Source organism: Diabrotica undecimpunctata, chromosome 2, assembly GCF_040954645.1.
Source record: "Diabrotica undecimpunctata isolate CICGRU chromosome 2, icDiaUnde3, whole genome shotgun sequence".
Classification (NCBI taxonomy): domain Eukaryota; kingdom Metazoa; phylum Arthropoda; class Insecta; order Coleoptera; family Chrysomelidae; genus Diabrotica; species Diabrotica undecimpunctata.
Genome location: NC_092804.1, coordinates 132,277,635 through 132,299,304, shown reverse-complemented (window position 1 = coordinate 132,299,304; position 21,670 = coordinate 132,277,635). Strand labels below are relative to the sequence as shown.

General features: G+C 34.1%; 1 protein-coding gene across 2 annotated transcripts in view; it reads left to right on the top strand.

Annotated features, from left to right (window-relative positions):
- LOC140434898 (acylamino-acid-releasing enzyme-like) overlaps nucleotides 1–21,670 on the top strand; it is a 90,134-nt gene extending 68,464 nt beyond the window's left edge. For both annotated transcript variants that reach the window (XM_072523512.1, XM_072523513.1), the window contains exons 7-12: nucleotides 4,337–4,511; nucleotides 7,337–7,585; nucleotides 10,211–10,348; nucleotides 13,325–13,625; nucleotides 17,403–17,612; nucleotides 21,479–21,670. In XM_072523512.1, the coding sequence (XP_072379613.1) occupies nucleotides 4,337–4,511; nucleotides 7,337–7,585; nucleotides 10,211–10,348; nucleotides 13,325–13,625; nucleotides 17,403–17,612; nucleotides 21,479–21,587 (1,182 nt within the window). In that variant the 3' untranslated portion in view covers nucleotides 21,588–21,670. The remainder of the gene's footprint in view (nucleotides 1–4,336; nucleotides 4,512–7,336; nucleotides 7,586–10,210; nucleotides 10,349–13,324; nucleotides 13,626–17,402; nucleotides 17,613–21,478) is intronic.

The following is a 21,670-nucleotide window of genomic DNA, read 5'->3' as shown; positions in this document are numbered from 1 at the left end:
TATCAACAAATCTCGCGCTAAAAACGTTGTGTTTTTACATTATATGTTTATGTTAGTGTTAGTTGCATGTGATTTGTGAAGCAGCACAGTTTGTTTATTAAAGTAGTATCATATTTTTTCGAATTCTTAAAATAATAAATCGTGTAATGGAGGTAAATGTTACTCCTGTAGCTAGTAATAAAGCACGAAAAAGACAACGTATTACCACATCATGGAAAAGAATTCAGCAAAAAAAAATTGAGGTAAGTTGCATCAAAGGATTTTGTATATCTTTGTATAAACATGGCTTTTATTTTAGGTATAGTTCACATTCGCTCCCAATTTATCCGAAATGTGGACACAAAAGTGGTGCTTTTCAATGTACGTTACTACAAATGAACGAAATAATACGTTTCCACTCTAAATTTTATGCGACTAAGGAGAAAACATTTCAAGATAATTTTCTGTTGAAATATTGCAAAACAGTTCCAATACAGCGTAAACGCCCAAAAAATTCGCAACATGTTGCAAAAACATTTCAAACACGATTTTATATTCTGACTAACGAAAACAAAATGTTGGCTATGTGTAAGAAAGCTTTCATGGAAGTTTTGGGTATAACAAGGAGACGAATTGATACAGTTACAAAAAATTTCTATAGAACTTCCCTTCCTGCAATGGAAAATCGAGGTGGCGATAGAAAGCTGGAAAAGTACATGTTGAAAAAAAGTGCTGTTATGGATTTTATTAACAAATTCCACGTAATTGAATCTCATTATTGCCGGGGACAAAGCCAACGGTTATATCTGGATTCTTCTTTGAATATAAAGTCGATGTGGAAAATGTACTTAAAAGAAAATGAAAACCTTCCAGTAAAAGAAAGCTATTTCAGGAAAATTTTTAATACACAATATAACCTTGGTTTTGGTTCTCCTAGAACCGATGCATGTTCGACATGCTTACAATTGACTGAGAAAATTAAAGCGTGCCATGATAACGACATGAAAGCCAACTTAATCATCCAAAAAAGGGTACATACGTTGAAGTCCAAAGCATTTTATACCCTTTTAAAAGAACGGGATGAGGGTGTAGAAACGTTTTCTTTTGACTGTCAGAAAAATCAAGTTTTGCCTAAGATTCCGGATCAACAGGCGTATTATTTACGTCAATTTTATATGCACAATTTTACCGTTGTCAGAGGAACTTCCAAAAGTAATTTAAATCCATCTAATGTCACTTCTTTCTGTTGGACCGAAAACGAGTACAAGAAGGGTTCGAACGAGGTTGCCTCCTGCATTTATTATATTCTTGGATCGGCTAATTTTGGAGACGATATTCATACTATCAGGCTCATGTGTGATGGATGCGGAGGCCAAAACAAAAACACGACACTCATATCTATGTGTTGTTTTTGGTTTTCTAGACAAGATAAAATAAGAAAAATTGAAGTAATATTCCCAGTGAGAGGACATTCTTTCATGCCTCCAGACCGGGTTTTTGGGAATATCGAAAAGGATATTAAAAAAAGGAGATAGTTTTAAAACCACACGAATATCTGGAGATATTTTCAAAGTATAGTACTGTTGGTTGGGTTGGAGAATTAGTCGAAATATATGACTGGAAAAATGAAACAAGCAAGCACATTAAGGCCCCAGGACAATGGCATTTTGCTTTCTCAAAAATGAAATGGATTATTTTAACTAAAAGCTCTCAAGGCACAGTGTTAGTCCGCGGTGAGTTAGCTTATAAGACGGATGTTGGTGTGGGAAAATCAATAACAAAAAAAAACTAAGAACATTGAAAGAATGAAACCTGCCAAAATTCCGAAACATAATGTCGTGGTCAATAACAACAAAAAGGTTGATGTTAATAATTTATTATGTTGTCATTTTGGAGAAGACTGGAAAAGTGATTCCCGTTTAAGTTTTTACAAATTCATCATCATCGAAGACAATCGAGAAGACAATGCAGCACCAGAAAATGGAACTGTCGACGATGAAACGTTGTGTGAGAACGTCGAAGAAGATGATGGATTTTCCATTTAATTAACTATTTTTGAATAATTAAATGTGTATTATCTCAATAAAATAAATAAGTTTAATAAATGATGTTCGTAAGTTATTTTCAATGTGGACAAACTCCATTAGTTATTTTCATAATGTACAATGTCCAAATATTTTTCTAGAATTACTTAGTTATTTTTGAATAGTTTAAAGAAAACATTTGTATATTAACTCGTAGTTGTCATATAAATGTAATAGAAAAGAAAAATTAGTTTAATTGTTCATATGAAATAGGTTATCCGTTTTAAAAGATTACTGAAAATTTAGGAAACATGGAGATTGTACACTTTGAAACTATACCCCTCAAATATTAGATGAACTTTCAAAACTTCAGCTGTCTGATTCAACGTGCATGAGACGGTCACAGATTTTAGTATTAGTAATAATAATTTTAGTCTTGCGCTCGACTCATCCACTGACATAACGGCAATTTCTCAACTGTTATTGTTCGTAAAGTATGTATCGAAGGATTGTGTTCTTAAAGAAGATTTTTTGGGCATGATTCCTATGACTGGACAAACTCGAGATATTGATTATTTGAGCACAATAGTAAATTTTTTTAACGAGCATAGCATTGATTTGAAAAAGGTTTTTTCTGTGTGTACTGTTGGTTGCCCATCAATGTTGGGGCGAAATATAGGGTTTGTTCAACTGTTGAAAAAATACTTGGGAAATGATAATTTATTGAGTTTCCATTGTATCATTCATCAAGAAAGCTGAACTGCTAAATTTGGTGAAAATTTCAGATGTTTTATGAAAACACTTATAAAGATTGTGAATGTCATAAGATCAAATGAACTAAACCACAGAGAGTTTCAAGAATTTTTGAAAGAACTTATGTCGCAATATGGGGACATTCTTTACCACACAGAAGTGAGATGGCTGAGTAAGGGTAAAGTTTTGGAACGTTTCTTCATCATTCGACATGAGGTTACTCTGTTTTTGGCTACAAAGAATAAAGAGTTTCCTGATATTCATAATTTTAGTTGGTGGCTTAAAGTATCGTTTCTCACTGATACAATGAGTATTATGAATGAAACATTGACCCAATTGCAAGGAGACTACAATCACATTGTAACGAAAATGATAAGTATTGTGTTTTCACTGGAGCAGAAGCTGAATATGTATATTGAAGAATTGTCAAATGAAGATTATTCCAGCAGTCCTTCCGTTAAAGCACTGTTTGATGAAAATCAAGATGAAAGTCAATAGATTTCTGAGCTACTGAAGCTGTTAGCAGACCTAAAGGATGAAATGTCTGTGAGGTTTAATGACTTCAGGAAGTTCCAAGAACCATTTCGCTTGGTGGAAAATCCATGGGCAATAACAACAGCAAATGCAAAATAAGTTAATTGATCTTCAGAATGATAGTTTGAAGAAAAAAAGAAGGAAAAAGCTCACTATAAGTTTTGGGAAGTAGTTGAAAATGACAAATTTCCTAACTTAATTGACTGTGCTCAGAAAATTTTGTATATTTTTGTATGTCTGTGAATCTGCATTCAGTAAGCTGAAGTTCATAAAAAACAAGTACAGATCTAGGCTAACTAGTGAGAACGTTGAAAACATTTTGAGCATTTCCGTTTCTTCCCAACCTGCTAACATAGATGCCATTCTAGAGAGCTGTGAAAGATTTCGCCCGTCGACTTTAAAGAATTAACAAATTCAAGACGTGACATTCCTGGAGTCAAGTAAAAGACATTTTCCTACTTTTTACATGCAAAACAGTCCATAAAATTTATAATTATGTTGTTTTTACGTAACTTGTAATAAACTTATGTTATAGTCATATAGTTTTAAAGTTATTTCATACCACCACTTGTACTTGCGGCCCTGAGGAAAATTTCATTCAAACTATTAGGCTCTCAAAGAAATCCTAGTGAGGATCCCTGCTTTAAATGATATTAAATCTGTTAATTATTACATATTTGTTGATAGATTCAAATGATGTTGAAGTTTTAAACAGATTTACTGCATGGTAACGCAGGACTTCCAAGGGTTGCTGACCCTGAGACAAGGCCTCTCTATGGGTCCTAGGTATCAACTAGTCTAGTACTAACTCTTTAACTTTGGCGAAGTCCTTCTAAAAATCATCTCGACATAGTGCCTTAGTACTTATAGATCAAAAATATTCGAATTCTCCAGTACAAATGGAGTGGGGCTTTATCGAAGCTACACTTATGGTCTACGTTTAGCCCTAATTATGGTATTATTGTATGACATAATTGAATATATAATAGTGTACATAAAGAAAAATTTTTTTATAATTATTTTTTAACGTATTAAATATTTTTTAGACAGTCAGTAAGGTCGTAATTGATATTGTGGACACCGAAAAAAAGATAGAAGGTGGTAAATCGTTTTACGGTTTATACAACACAGGATTTTTTAGAAGACCATGGGCGAGTAATGACCGACTAATAGTTAATACTAACCAAAAGTATACAATCAATTCCTATGTTGTAAATATTAGTAAGTATACGCTTATTTTATCTAATGCAAATACAGTAATACCCCCCAACTTACGCGATAGGTGGGACCGAGCGATAAGTCGAATTCGCTTAATTCGGGGTATAATAATTTCGTATATGTATTTATATAAATTATTTTAATTGGGACCGGAAGATTAGAAAAAATAGCAATTTACATAAAAAATTATTATATAATATTAAAATCTTAGGATATACAAATATAAAATTGGAAATTCAATTTATTTTGATATAGAAGGCTTTATAAAATCTAACAAAGTAGTTTGACGAAGATTTTTTTTCTCCCGCAAAATTTCTTCATAGCAGGCTAATAATTTTAATCTTAGGCCAATCCCTTGCTTGGTAAAAGAAATGCGCTATTCGTTGTGGTCTATATTTTCTAAAATTTTTAATCCCTTTTCAATTAAACTGAGGCCTTCAGTAAACTTTCCAATCGTCATTTGATCCTCAGATTGAACTGGATCCAAACACTCAAGCTCTTCAATGTCTTGTTCTTCCTCGTGCATTTCTATGAGGTCATCTATTGTCAGCTCCTGATTGTGGGAATTCAACAGTTCTTCAACGTCATCACTATCAACTTCTAAATTTATTTGCTGTGCGATATCAACAACTTCTTTAATAACATTACTAACTTCATCATGCTCTGGCATCAATTCCATTTCAGTCTCAGTGATGAAAAAAAAGTACACAGTTTTTTCCAGACGCCATTCAACGTTTTTTGTGAAACTTCATTCCAAGATTGTCCAATGATTGTCACTGTATCTTACACGTTGAATTGTTTCCAAAAGTCTTTAACAGAGAGCTTTTGGTTTTTTCTTATAACTTCATGGAGATGTGCAAATGATCGTCTGGTGTAATAAGCCTTGAATATTGTAATGGCTCCTTGATCCATCGGCTGAAGTAAACTGGTTGTATTATGTGGCAAAAATTCAACTTTCACACGTGGGTCAAAACTAGTTAAAGTTGTAGGAGGATGACCTGCAGATTGACAATAACGTTCGACTTCGGGTATGAAACGATGACCAAACCAATTCTCAAAAAGGGAAGCTTCGCCCAAGCTTTACGATTAGACGTCCAAATTACAGGTAAGCCAGATTTAGATTTATTTTTTAGTGCTCTTGGATTTTCTGAGCGATAAACTAAGAGTGGTTTTAATTGCAATCACCAGCTGCATTTGATCCCGCCATCACTGTCAATCGATCTTTGGCAGCCTTAAAACCTGGAAAGGTTTTCTCTTCACGTGCGATGAAAGTTCTCTGAGGCATCTTCTTCCAAAACAGGCCAGTCTCATCTACATTGAATATGGTTTGTTTGGTGTAGCCACATTCATCTATTATGGCTTTTAATTTCTGTGGATAACAAGACGCGGCCTCTTTATCAGCACTTGCCGCTTCTCCGCCTTCTGCAATGCTTTGCCAATTACAGCGACTTTTGAATCGGCTGAACCAACAGTTACTAGCTTTAAACTGTTCATCCTTAACGATTTCTCCAGCATCCTCTTTCAATCTCTCAAAAATTAGCTTAGCTTGGGAGGCACACTGTATTCTGATCAGTAGGACAAATAGGTACGATGGTGGAATTTAAAGATTGTGCACTTTTCACAGCTTCGAGAATTTTTTCCTTGCCCTTTATAATTGTTCTGACCGTTGATTACGATAGATCAAACTTCTTTGATAGTTCACAGAATTTCATTTTTGATTCAAAATCTGTAATTACGTTAAGTTTACATTCCAAAGATAACGTTTTTCTTTTCTTATTTGCTACAGAAGGATCAGTTTTACTTCGTTTGGATGACATCATTGCTCTTTCAAGTCTTCAGTAGATATAAAATAAAAATCTCGCTATAAAAGTAACAAACACCCACTCCGTAGACAAAACTGTAGATAAGAAATACCTAAAGCGGCCACTATACTACTGGCGAAGTTCATCGAAATTCAGCGAATACTAGTGTAGACAGGTACTTCATGCGAATTCGCTTCGCCTCGTTTTACTTCCGTTCTGTGCCGGTTCTTCGCGTTCGAGTCAAAGGGCCCGAAGTTCGAATACGAAGTGTCATACTACATTACTCGACTTCACTTTACTCGATATCATTACTAGTGCAATAAAGCCTGCCTACCGACACCGACTGAGTTTTTTCGACAATTCAACGAGTATGTAGAGTCACCTCGCCTCGATTAACTTCACTTCGACACTTCGTTCGAAGAACTTCGATCGAGAGTGTAGACGACGTTTAAATACAAAATAAATGTGCTGATTTCGTGCGAAAAGTCAAAACATGTATAATGATGTAAAAAATCGTGTAACTCTTAATTCGCGTAAGTCGGGGTAGCGTAAGTCGAGGTATTACTGTATGACAAAATTTATTTATTATTACAATAACCCGTATTAGGGTGCTGTCTGGTACAAAATATATAGAAATTATGCCAATATTATATGTGTGCAGTTGTTTTAATGGTATCATTTTAATTAAAGAAATTTTACTTGCCAATACAAGGATTATTATTAAATGTTTGAGAAAACATAGTTAAAGTTCCGTTATGGTCGGCTGTAGACTAGTGATCATCGGCTTTACTGCACTAATTGACAACTATTGGGAAAGTTCCTGAGGGGAAGAGTAATATTAACAACCAGGATAAAAATAGAATTATTTATGTAATTGTTTGTTGAAAAATAAGTGTGATGCTGTATTATTAAAAGTTGTATATTTATTGCGGAGATATATTTTTGAAAATTTTCTTTCTCTTTACCTAAATTGAAATGGACTCGCATATTCAAGATTTAAATTTATGTTAATTTTTTTTGTTATAGATACTGGCTCATTAACACAACTGGAATATAATGATGGCAGTTTAAGAGTTCTGGACGTTCATGAAGATACAGTTCTTGCTGTCTGCAGACATTTTCTAAAGCCCGATAAAATCGTACTGGGTAAATTGCCTGGACCAAACCAAGACGCTGGTATTGTCTGGGAGGAACTCACAACTAGCGAAACCATACCCGGTCTAGAAAACTCGAAGTATGAATATTTGGATCTTAAAGCTCCAGAAGGTGATTTTAGTAAGTATTCAACTTTTTATGCTAAATATACTCTGTTAGTAATGTTTATATAATGACAGTTTTTATGTAATGCCAACATCTCGTTCACGTCTTTTTAAATACATATTGGTCTTTTTATCTAGCAATAATGTTTTAATAAATATTTATGTTATACATAAATAATTTTGAGTTTCTTGCACATTTAATATAATATTGAGTTTACCTTTTATTTATATGAGGTTTATAACGAAATTTATTTTTTAAATATAAACCTAGTAACAGAGTAGGCTCTATTAGACTATTAATATAATAATAAAGTTGCATATTATATACGAATGTACGTAAAAGAGAATGTATTTTGTGTAAGGTCATATTACACAAAATATAGAAAATTTCGGGCATGAGCTACGGACACAAGTGAATGTCGTAATTAAGACTAGTGCGTAATAATATATACCTGTTTAATTTTTTTTCTTATTTGTATAGACTATAGAGCCATAAAAAAAAACATGATTAAGATTATAGAATAAAAAAATCGCGGTTTGGGATTTTAGCCACTTGCAATTTTTTTTTGGGTATCTGGCCCCCGGTGCATCCATGGTACCCTACCTTTCAACTAAAACCACTCTCGGCTTACTCGCGTAGCACGTCTTTCCAGACCATTCTGCCACCCTTTCGCTTCTCTTTTCTTTTCTCTCTGTTGCTTATGTTACTTATGTTTAGCCTTGTTGTTTATCTCTTTCTAAAATCTCTTCTCTTTTTACGCAGCATTTCCTTAAACTCATTTTCCCTACTTCTCAGTACGGTCATAAAATTGTGTGCTCCTAAGATACCTACTCTTGCATATAGCTCCGCTCTTTCGTCATTTAACTTATTGCATTCGAACACACAGTGTTTTACTGTGTCGCTTATTCCTCAGTTCACAAAGCTACCATCTATTGCCTTGCCTATCCTCTCAAGATATGCTCTAAATCACCCGTGTTCCGTAAAGAATTGCTTAAAGAAGTAGTTTGTACTTTTATATTTGCATTCCACCTACTCCTCCATGACCGGGATCAGAGTCCTTGTCCATGCAGCCCTCCGCTCGGTTACCCACCCTTCCTGCTATTTTGTGATGGTTTCTGTTCTTTCTTTAGTCTTCTCTTGATTACTCTTCCCGTATGTTTTGACTCTCTCTTTTACCTACAGGTGTATTGGTGATACTCCAGCTACAACTTGTAAGACTACAGTCGAAGTCGTTCACGTCTTTGTAGGTGCATACGATCCTTAATAGGGCTTTTATTTCTCTAAAAGTTGTTTGTTCGTTACTTTATGCCACACCGGTCTCACATATAGAATTGTGGAGGATACCACTTTTATCAGAGTCCTTATTTTTCACTTACCTGGTTCTCCTATATTTCACATAATTATTGCCCATATTATTGCTCTCTGTTTGGCCTTGTTTTCTCCTCCTAAATATTTAACTTTTTTAGCCGACATTATTCTTTCTCCCTCGAGGGTGAAGGAGATGTGATCTCTGTCTCTAGGTTCTTTCAGTACCAGAGCTTCCGTTTTTTGCTTAGCGAGTGTCAGCTCTCGGTTTTCCAGCCACGTTTTCACCCTTTCCAGTGTAGCATTGGCTGTGTTCATTATAAGTATATTTTTATCGTGCTCTACTAGAACGACCAGGTCATCTACATATAGCTTGTGCCCCTTCTTCTAAATTTTCCTGTAGTATATCATTGTAGAGGATATTTCAGACCAACGATCCTAGGATCGAGTCCCATGGTACCCCTGCCGATGTCTCCGCAATATCTCTCTTCACTATGTTAATCTGTCTACTGGCGAAGTATTCTTTCACTATGTTTCATAGGTATGAGGATACTTCCATTTTCTCCAATATTCCAGTTATTATTCCCCAGTTCGCGCAGTTGAAGGCATTTTTATGTCTATAAAGAATATCACCAACCATCTGCTCTTACATGTGGCAGTTATTTCCGTGATCCTACTGACTGCTTCTATTGATTTCCGTTTCCTAAACCCATGTTGGCATTCAAAAAAGCCCCTCTTCTATGTAACTTCTTTCTCTAGTCTCGTCTTTATTATAAGTATTTCGAAGATCTTGTCTTTCGAAGATGGTGCTTTTCCCCTATGATCATCTTTACAATTTCCCCCTCTCCATCAGCTCCTCTGTAGAGAAGTATGCAAAGTATTCTCTGTAGAGAAGTATGTTTTACATGCAAAGGTGTAAATTTCTTTATCTCTCTCTACCTTTTCTTTTCATTGTTTATTTCATTTGCAACTTACAAGTTTTTAAACGCGGTGCCTCTTCTTCCACCAGTTGGTTCTTCTTTTTGTCTCCAGTGACTCCAGTCTCTGCCCTCTTCGTAGTTGTTGGGATATATTTGTACATATAATAATACCATATACATAACCAAACTTATTTGTTTATCATTTTTTCAAATCAATTTGTTTATCAATTTGCAAAATAGCTCAAATGCAAATGATCGGCATTTAGGTGTAAAATCTACACCTAAATTATGATTTTGTACACATATGTATATATGGACATATGTATATATATATATATATATATATATATATATATATATATATATATATATATTACGGTAACTCTATAATATTAACAGATATTTTACTTTCCAGAAGATTTCAATGCTATTTATATCGGCCCCAAAAGTGGTAGCAATCATTCTGTCCCCCTGATAGTTTGGCCTCACGGAGGTCCTCATTCTGTCTTTGGAAACTACTTGTTTTTGGAAGAAACTATGTACTTGCTACACGGTAAGTATTTTGATTGTGTAATATCAACAATCATAGAAAATATAAAATATGACACTACTTTACTCGTTATGTACTTTGTGATTTTACTCACAATACTAGTCCAGTAGTCAGAGAGTTGACCCCTAAAATTCATACGAACAAGCTGAATTTTGCAGAGAATATTAATTTTGGTACCCCAAAAAGATGCAAAAAAGTTTACCACTTTTACTCTCGGGCTTCCCCCTAAACCCCCCCCCCCCCCCGGCAGGGGGCAAAAACAAAAAAAATCAATTTTTTGATTTCAAATAAAGATTTATCAAGAATCTGTTCACCGTAGAAAAAATGTTTTAAATAAAAAGTGTAGCTGAGATAATGTTTTACAAAAATGTTTATAAGCATTTTTTGTGTAGAATGAACCGTTCTCTTCGACACAACGCTTGAAGCGACCGTCGATTTTGCATGTCAGTTAATGTCCATTCGCTCAATGCTGGCATATTTTGACAGATTCATAGCTGGAAACCTACAACACAAAAGTTCCTAGCTCACAGTATTAACAGCTTAAATAAACTTTACAGACTTCTTTCATTGAAAAAAGAAGAATTATTATAAATAGTGGTAGTGTATACTAAACCCATAAAATTTTGAGTAGTATATATTTAAAAAATATATTTCAGTTGTTATAATTTAACATAACTATTTATTATATGGTGCAAATAAATGAATATTGATTGTCGGTAATTCGTAAAGTTCTGTTTTATTTACTGTTTAGTTTGTTTACTATTAATATTGGCTATGAGTACGTGTGCTTGGTTGAATAGTAATTTCCAGCCACTTCTAGTCTATCAAAAAGTAACTAACTTCCCAAAAAAATAATTACTAAATTCACTAGACAGTTCGGACTGGGAATAGCGAACCGTTTATACTTGCGCGAAATCGATGTAAGTAGAAATTTGTATCAGCTCGACGGTAAAAATTCGATATCTCTTGATTTAAGTAATCTATTGACAAAAATCAAAATGCGTTTTAAAGGTAAAGAGTTCAGCTTTCGTATGCAGTTTTTGTATTTTGCCGCAAATAAACTCAGATTTTATGCACCTTTGTTCAAAATTATTTCAGCTACATTTTTTATTTAAAACATTTTTTCTACGGTGTACAGATTCGTGGTAAATTTTTCGTTTTCGTCTCTGACGACTGGAGTATTATTAACAAGACCCTATGCACTATTTTAATTGTTAGGATTTGGCAATTATTCAAATAATTCGTCCCGACCTCTATTTTTAACAGTTCTTTCAATAACTCTCAGTTTTTGGTTCCAGCAATTAGTGTTTTTTTACGTATAATATAAATATCAAAAACTATTTAAATGGGAATAAGCCACAATTAAAGGTTAAAGTAAGTTTATTGACATTTCAATTTCCACTTCGGAAATCGTTCTCAAAATACAAACATTTTTTTTTTGTATTTTGAGAACGATTTCCGAAGTGGAAATTGAAACGTCAATAAACTTACTTTAACCTTTAATTGTGGCTTATTCCCATTTGAATAGTAATTACTTTAACATGCCACAAGAAAATAGCTTTAGAAAAATATCAAAAACGTTAAAATAACTGTTAAAGTTGTTTTAGTTTTTTTGAATCTCTTTTGAATATTAATTTTTGGCGGTTTTTTTTGGTAGATACTGTGTTTTGTTTCTGCACTCGAGAGCGACGCAGCTAGCGTGTCCCTAGTGTAGTGCGTACCGACAGTTACTTACTCATTTGTACTGGTTGATGGGAAAAGTTTTCTATTAAAGACCGGTTTTTTGATAAACCATAGCAGGTATCCATGGAACGCCTTCGATTTATAGTAATATTAATGATAATCAGATGAATTCTAGTTAAATGGATACAATATCCTCTAATAAAAATAAATATGATTTTGAAAATAAATATCTATCAACCGATTAAGGTCCATATCAAGTATTTTTAGAACATACCGATAAAAACCTCGGTGGTCTTTACCCCATTAGAATTGTAGAACCATACATCCATCCAGTTGTACAACGTACAAAATGTGTACGTTACGGTTACAATATATCTCAATGCAAAGGCAAATCTAGTTGTTCGCAAAATCATTCTTTTGCTCAATGTAATACTACTTAATTCATGCCACAATATCAAGAGATTGTTCAATGTACAAAAAACATAAAAACATTACATAAAAAGAGTTATGGCTGCCGAAAATAAGACTTTTAATGATACTGAATCATAGATTATAGTCCAGGATATGACGGTAAAAATAGTAAAAAACTTCTGAATTTTTTTTATATGCATCGATTTGCTTCAAATGACAATAGTTAAAACATAGCTCAAATGGTGTATACAAACTTAAATGTGGCGACTGCCTAAAAACTAACATTGGTCAAACTGCTAGAACTTTTATTAAATGTATAGCAGAACATAAAAGGGCTTTCAATAGTAGAAAAACAGACTCTATGTACGCACTTCACCTTCTAGACCATAATCATTCTTTTAATGACGAATTTCAAATTCTTCACATTCAAAATAAAGGCCTTAAGCTATCTTTATTAGAATCTATGGAAATCAACAAATTAAAAAATACAGACATAATTCTGAATGAATAACCTAAGGCAAACAGTTCTCCCCTTCTCAACTTATTTAATTAAAGACTATAAAGTGTAAACATATCAAAAATAGATCACTTTAGAAACAGCTGTAGTGATAATAATTAAAAATAAATTGTGTGGAAGTGTTGAAAAAAAAAGTTTTCAGTGTTTTTTTTTTAAATATATATATATATATATATATATATATATATATATATATATATATATATATATATATATATATATATATATATATATATATTCATTTTGTAGTAATATACCGCCAAATAGACACGGGTTATCACAAACACATTAATTTCGTAATTTGAAACGAGATGTATATGTTATATAATATTATTCCATAGTTTATGTAAAACTTTTTTTAATTTCAGGTTTTGCAGTGCTGTTAATCAATTTCAGAGGTTCGTTGGGTTCTGGACAAAAAAGTGTTGATTTTCTACCAGGTAAAGTTGGAACAGCCGACGTTAAAGACTGTATCCAAGCCACCGACGAAGCACTAGCCCGATACCCTTGGTTGAATCCTAAACAGTTAGCATTGGCTGGTGGTTCGCACGGTGGATTTTTAGTTGCCCACCTTAGTGGACAGTATCCTGATAAATATAAGGTTGTTGTTGCAAGAAATCCGGTGATAGATGTTGCTGCTATGAGTATTACTTCAGACATACCTGACTGGTAAATAGACATATTTTGGTGATTAAAACAAAATGCAAGCAGCATAAACTTTTTAATCAATTGATCAGCTGTCAATAATATATTGACATTTTTGTGTTTGCGGAATCAAAGTACTGTACAGCAGTTTTGTTTATTTTACTTAAGTCTCCTACAGGATCGCTATATATAATTTCTGCTAATAATCATGCAAATTTTCCGATAATTTTTTTAATTCATCATCAATGGCGTTACAACTCTTCATGAGTTTTTGCCGCGTTTACTATTAGCTTCCATGTTTGTCGGTCCTGTGCAACTATTTCCCATTGTCTTATTACCATTTTCTCCAGATCTTCTTGGACTATATCTTTCCACCTTTTACTAGGCCGTGCTACAAATCTTCTTCCGTCTGGTCTTTCCCAAATACATGGCGATTCTCAAGGCGATTGTCATTACTGCGTATCACATGTCCTGCGCATATTAGTCTATTGGCTTATTTTTGTAATTGCTTATAGATGTCATTAAGTTAATAAATAGGATATAGGGGCTCTCTGGAGACCCCTAAGACAAGTAGTCTCTATGCTAGCGTGGGAATGCCGAAAAGAACTGTTTACAAAGAGGCAGGTATTTGCAGATTTTGTAGTCCAAATCTTGGATTTCGACTACATCATTATGAGCTGTAGGAACTCATATTTTGTGCCTCTAGAGACGTGGCGAAGGAACTGAAGTTTTCTTTTGTTGTATATATATATATATATATATATATATATATATATATATATATATATTACAGGATCCAACTTGTAAATACAATACATTTTGGAGTCGGCTATCGCCGTATTCCCGTTCTCCTCCGCCAATCCTCGAGGTCCAAGGCATGCTCCTACTCCAAACCTCTCAATTACATCGCTCTTCCAATTCCTTCATTCCATGAGCGTTGAGGTCTACCTCTTTTTCTTCTTACAAGGGGCTTCCACCTGTGAAGTTTTTGGGGCCAACGTTCGTCAGGCATTCTCAATAGGTGTCCAAACCATTTTAAACATCTTCTTTCTATTTTGTCAATGACCGTTTCTGTAGCATTCATGTTATTTCTTATAGATTTGTTGGTCTTCCTTTCCAGCCTTGATGTTCTAGCACTTCTCAAATAATCCATTTCAACTGCCAAAAATCTTTTCTTCAGGTCTGCATTAATTGTTCATACTTCAGAGCCATAACAAAGAACTGATTCAACCATGGTTTGCCCTATTCTTTTTTTGTTCCTTTTGGAAATGTTGCGATCCCACCATAAGGAGTTCAGACATTTTACAATTTTACGTCCCTGATTAATTCGGTGTTTAATTTCGGTTTCTCCCAAGCCGTTCTTATCAATGAATGCACCTAAATATTGAAATTTTTCCACTTGTTTGATTTCCTCGTTCTCGTCTATCAACACTTCAAACCTTGCATCTGAATTGATAACTAAATATTCTGTTTTCTTCATGCTGACTTGTAACCCCTATTTTACATATTCTATGTATAGACGCTTTATCATAAATTCTAGATCATAAGAATGTTGAGCTAGGACGACTTGGTCATCCGCAAAGTTCAGGGAGAACAGTACGTCATTTCCCATTCCCTGGCAGTGGTTTTTTCCAATTTTGGAGGGCTGTCTCAATATATAAATTAAATAGTAAGGGTGACATACTGAATCCTTGTCTTAGTCCTTTAGTTACTTTTATTGGCTCTGATAGTCTATTTCCGATTTTTAGGTAAGTAGTGTTATCTCTGTATACTTCTGTGATTATTCCTAAAAGGTATGGACTAATACCGAGTTGTTGTAAAGCTTGCCACAATTTAAGTATTGGAACTATATCATACGCCTATTTCTAGGTCGATGAACGCTAGATGTACTTCGGTACCAACCGCTATTCTTTTTTCTAAATCCACAAGGAAAATAAATTCCTGCAGCTGGCTGTATACCATGTATCACAAAAAAGAGGTTTAATTCTTTGTAAGTACGTATATTTAAAAAACCCTTAGAAGGGATACATTAAAATAACAAACGTTTTCGGAATGATAATATTTTACATATTCTATGTATAGACGCTTTATCATAAATTCTAGATCATAAGAATGTTGAGCTAGGACGACTTGGTCATCCGCAAAGTTCAGGGAGAACAGTACGTCATTTCCCATTCCCTGGCGGTGGTTTTTTCCAATTTTGGAGGGCTGTCTCAATATATAAATTAAATAGTAAGGGTGACATACTGAATCCTTGTCTTAGTCCTTTAGTTACTTTTATTGGCTCTGATAGTCTATTTCCGATTTTTAGGTAAGTAGTGTTATCTCTGTATACTTCTGTGATTATTCCTAAAAGGTATGGACTAATACCGAGTTGTTGTAAAGCTTGCCACAATTTAAGTATTGGAACTATATCATACGCCTATTTCTAGGTCGATGAACGCTAGATGTACTTCGGTACCAACCGCTATTCTTTTTTCTAAATCCACAAGGAAAATAAATTCCTGCAGCTGGCTGTATACCATGTATCACAAAAAAGAGGTTTAATTCTTTGTAAGTACGTATATTTAAAAAACCCTTAGAAGGGATACATTAAAATAACAAACGTTTTCGGAATGATAATTCCATCATCAGGTTAAAAGCAGGTTAACATGCCTGAGCCACCAAAATATTAGGGTAAAACTTTCTTTCCATCTCATTTAGTTCTTTTTCTAATCTAGATCTTTATAGTAAATATAATTTCAGGTTCAATATTTAGTCTTTCCAGCACTGCATGGGCTCTATCAGGACACTCTGAGAATGGTCTGTAGACCTATATTTCAAAGGCCTCTATCTTTTTAAGGAGTTACTTATCTTTTCTACTTTCCACACCGTATAGGAGTATGGGAAACACATAACACCTAACCATTCCGATTCGTAGAGTCATAGAAAGATACGGTGCTGTCAACAGTTTTTTTTTTCATTTTGAAAAACACAGTTCGAGCTTATTCAATGCGTGAACAAATTTCTTTTGAATGTGGGTTAGTCTCCTTGACAATAGTTCCACGTTATTTGTACCGAGAAACCCTCACAATGACCTGTCTATTAAACTCTAATTGTCCACAATCGTTGTCAACTTTTTATGAAACGACCATCATTTTGGTTTTCCTGATATTGATATGTAAACCGTGCGTCATACTAACTATAAATACTTTAGCATCTCTGATGTTGTTTACTTCTTCTAAATGTACCTATCTTCTAGAGATGTTGGCGACCACATTGACACTTACTCTATTCACAGCAGCTCTAAATAGATTAGTTGACGTAAACCAGTCCACTTCCTAAGATTGGCCAGCCAGGAAATACGTCTACGTCTGGGGCTTCTCTTACCCTCAATCTTGCCTTTTAGAATCAACTGTAGAAGTCGATATTTATTATTACGTATGATGTGGCCGAAGTAAGCCAATTTTCTGTTGTTTACAAGAACTCCATTTATCGCTATTCAGCTGACTCATCTTCCAATGCTTCACGAAAAATATATTCAGAGTATAAATTTAATAGCAAGGGTCGGATAGCTCAGGCGTTAGAGTGTGTGACTACCGCACAGAAGGCCGGGGATCGAGTTCCAGCGCCGGAGATAACATCTAGAAATCTATCAATACTATTGATTGATACTACTACAATTAATATCAATCAACTATCAATCATCACATTGATATTTTTAATATTTAGATGTTCTCAATATTTTTAGATTTCTAGTAGCTTTTCGTACTTACCATTGCAAAAAGTTAAATATATACGATAATTTTTCTTTATTTTTAGGTGTTTCGTTGAAGCAGGAAAGGAGTATACTCAAAAGGGAGAGATTGATAACGATGCACTTACTTTTATGCGTCAAGTTTCTCCTATCGTTCATACTCACAAAGTAAAAGCTCCCACTTTACTTCAAATTGGTTCAAAAGATTTGAGAGTACCACCGCAACAAGGTCTAGAGTACTATTTGCGACTTAAGGCGAATGGTGTTATTGCAAAGTAAGTATTAAGCATTAGTATTAGTAAAATGATCGTAATCTATTAATTAGTTAAAGCTATATCAATTTTTCCTCTGCTAATTTCTGACCCGCCATAAGTTCTGTTAATATATTTGCTTTAAAATTTTTGTATGCTCTTTGACTGCGCAACGCGTTTTCATGAAATGCGGCCCTATGCTAACCAAGATGTTTTGAAAATATTGATTCGGAAATGAAATATTGATTAAAAAAGGATTATATTAAAAATGATTTATATAATTTAATTTAATTCATTTTAAAAATGACTCGGATCCGATTCATAAGCACATTAGTTATATTTTTACCACGTGTGCTAAGTGACTCGGATATGAGGCTATTATATCTGATCAGATTATTTGGAAACTTACTAGATATATACAAGACATGTCTTTGTCATGCCATTTATCAATTATTATTCCATTGCAATACTGTGCTTTAGTTTCCCCTTTTCTTAATTGAGCATCGATAACATCTAGGGGATTTCCTGATCTACCTGCGCATAAGGTACCTGTGCAAAAGTATGCCTTCTTAAAAGATGTTCTGCCAATAAATAACTGTTGTAAAAGTTGTCCATATAGAGAGCATGCCCTGAATCCAAGAATCTATTGGCAATTTCGAGAACTACCTTGGTAGCATGACCTTTCCCTCCTATGATTGTATCTGAAGCCTCTGCATATACCAGTACACCTTGAACAATACTCGTACGTTCAGTGATCATATACAGCTTGATTCCAAATTTATGACGTTTTTTTATATAACCGACCTGTAGGAACTTTATTAGGTCTCACGGGATTAGGGGCGAACTGTAGGCACCTCGAAATCAGAAGAAATCGATTTTTGTTCATGTACTGCGAGAAACATTTTATATTAAACAATAGATCTTTTTTCCAGTAATCCACCAATTTTGAAATACGGACAGTTAATGTATAAAAAACTAAACCTAAAAACACCAAAAATTCTTGTAAAGAAAGCGGTTTCCACCTAGAAATTTTAGAATTTTCCTTACCACCACCTTCAGACAAAAAAGGTTGTACAGCATACAAATTTGTTTCATTTACCACCATGTTTAAAAAATTATCATCAGCTACTAGTCTGGAATAGTTTATTGGTTTCGTATTCAATGGAGGCACGAATATCAGTGCCAATGGTTTGTTGTATTCTGTAGACTTCTCTATTAGCTTCTTTATCACTAGTAAGTGGTCGTTAGTGCTGTATCTTGATCTAAATTCAGTTTGTTCTCTAGGCTGATAGAAAATCTTCCAGTCTTTTTTGATAATTTTTGTGAAAAGTTTATATATGTGTGATAGAAAACTGATAGAACGATGGTTTTTTAGATCTGTTATGTCTCCTTTCTTGTGTAATAAAATAATTACTGCATTGCTCCATTGAGAAAGGGGTTTTCCTTGGTAGATGCATTCGGCAAAAATTTTGGTCAAGTCCGGGATTCTTAGCACGCTCTGCTCCAACCGCGATTTTGGTTGGGGGTGTTGGAGCCGCTTTAGGCTGAGGACCGTTCAGTAGTTTCAGCTTTCATGAAAAATAACTTTTGGGGTTTTAAGCCATCTAAACGCTACGCTTGGTTAGTGCGTGTTGGCGAGTTGGTTTGTATGTGGAAGGAGGAAAGGTTGGAGATGGGAATGCTTTGGATTTAGACATGATTTCCTCGGGGACGGGAAGCTGGGGAAATCCATGAGCTCGCATGGGCAGGTGTACTATTTCTGAAGTAGATCTATCCTCTGCCGGGATTGCAGAGAAGTATCCACCTGCTACCCTCGCTACGTTGTAATTACAGACAATAAAATCAACAAAATTGAATAAAATGCTACATATTTCTTGTAAATGCAATCAATGCAATACATAAAAAATGCAATCTAGACCCGAACATTGTAAAATGCGGAAGAAAGCGAATTAATCGTAACAAAATATGGACATTGTAAATTGTACATAAAGGAGTTGTTTGGCCCCCATCTTTCACACTGTATCCTGAAAGATCTGTTGGGTATACCCTGCTGGAATTTTCCGTTAGAATCAAACTGACTTCAGTTACTCGACCTGCATTTTAAGAAATATATAAAATCAATAAAAACCTATCCTGGTGCAGACATTTCTAGTGACCACAATCCAATCGTAATGGATTTTAGACTCTAACAAGTTTCTGAAAAGTCAAAAATTCTCAGAAAAATAGTTATTGCTTAACTAAAAATCCAATAGAAACAGATAAGTCGAGAAAGTAATAAAAACGATAGCAAACCTAGTAATAAATTAAGATATTGAAAAAAGGTGAAAAGCTTTAAAAACAAAAATAACCAAAATTCAAAAGAAGACATCGCATTCACGAAAAATGACAGAAAAAAAGAATTTATAATGTAAGAAATCATTCATGAGATGCGAAAGCACAAAACAAACCCAACTGAACACAAAACAGTAACTGAAAACACGGTATTGTCGGCGGAAAAATGAGTGGTGAAGCTGCCAGTGTGTATGAATACAAAAGATCACCAACGACGAGGTTTTCCAGCACTTAAGTAAACAAAAAGAACTAATAAACACCATCCAATAAAGAAAAATGCAGTACTTGGATCATGTCTTAAGAGGTGAAAAATACGATCTACTTTGACTCATAATAGAGGGTAAATGTCAGTAGGATGACGTCATAATTCATGGTTAACGGACCTGAGGAGGTGGTTTGACCGCCCATGTGCAGAGGGAAATATAACAACATCTATGTTTGTTGTTTTGGATGCCTTTGGCATAGGTTTTAGCACTTGCTGTCAAGCTCTTTTCAGTCGAGGCCTTACTTGGTCAGGTATTTAAATTTTTACTTGCTGCTCGCTGGATCTTATTCAGATTTTGCTGAGCTTTATCTTCAGAAGGTTAATGAAACCTGGGTGTCATCTTATATCTTGAGTTGACTCGTCCTTGCTCATCGTACAGAATTAACGACCACGATCGAGCATACTCTATCACGAGAAGGTGAATGGAAATATGGACAAACAAGACATACCGTTACTTCTTCTTTAAAATACGCAGCATATTTGGTAAAAATACTACGCATTTGCAATATTCTCCAGGAACATCGCAGTACACAGTAATACCAAGATAAAACTTATAATAAAAGAAAATCTATTAAATTGGTAGGCCAGCTAGTTTAATCGAAAATAGCATCAATGTAGCACAACATGGGGTGAAATAGAAAGCTGCATCGTTATAGCAACAGTCTCACCATACCCTAGAGGGTTATGGTTCCTATCAAAAGAAACTGCATAGGTCGTTCTTGTTATGTGCTCCTTAACATTTTCTGTTAACTCTTCCTGCGCTCCTAAACATATTATTCTACACTGCCGAAGTCACTAGTAGGTCATATTTTTTTTGTTTTTCGAAGAATATAAGTAACTAAACAAAAGGAACGCGAATATATACAAATATGTTTTTAATAAAATGTTTTTTCTCATCTAAAACCTAGAAATTTAAAAGAGAAAAAGTGTTTACTATGGTGTAACAGATGAGATGGAAAACATATGAAAAAAGAAAATTAAAATAAAAAGGAAAAGCCAAAATTTATTTTTAAACTTATCTGAGTTTAATTACTCTACTACATTTCACTATGCAAAATGGAATAAAAATTTATTGGTTTTAAAAAATGTTAACATAAAATCTCAATAGGTATCGGCAGTTTTTGTCTTTGGATGGTTTCAGTATCCTGTTTTTTACATTGATATATCCAGTGTACAATACTGGTTTTACGTTTTTCTTTTTTTAATTATATATTGTTTTCTTATAAATCTTACTTCATGCATACTTACTTATTTTGATTACTAAGCTGCTTCTTATGTAATGTGTTTTTTACAGAATGAATTTATACGAAGACAATCATCCACTGGGAAGTGTCCCAAATGAATTTGATAACCTAATAAATTCCATGATTTGGATTGAAAAGCATTTGGGCATTGAGGATTAAGACTATATCAATTTCATATATTTGATTTTTTTCTAAAAGTGTGTTTTACTATTTTAAGAATAAATTTTATGCATAAAATTGTC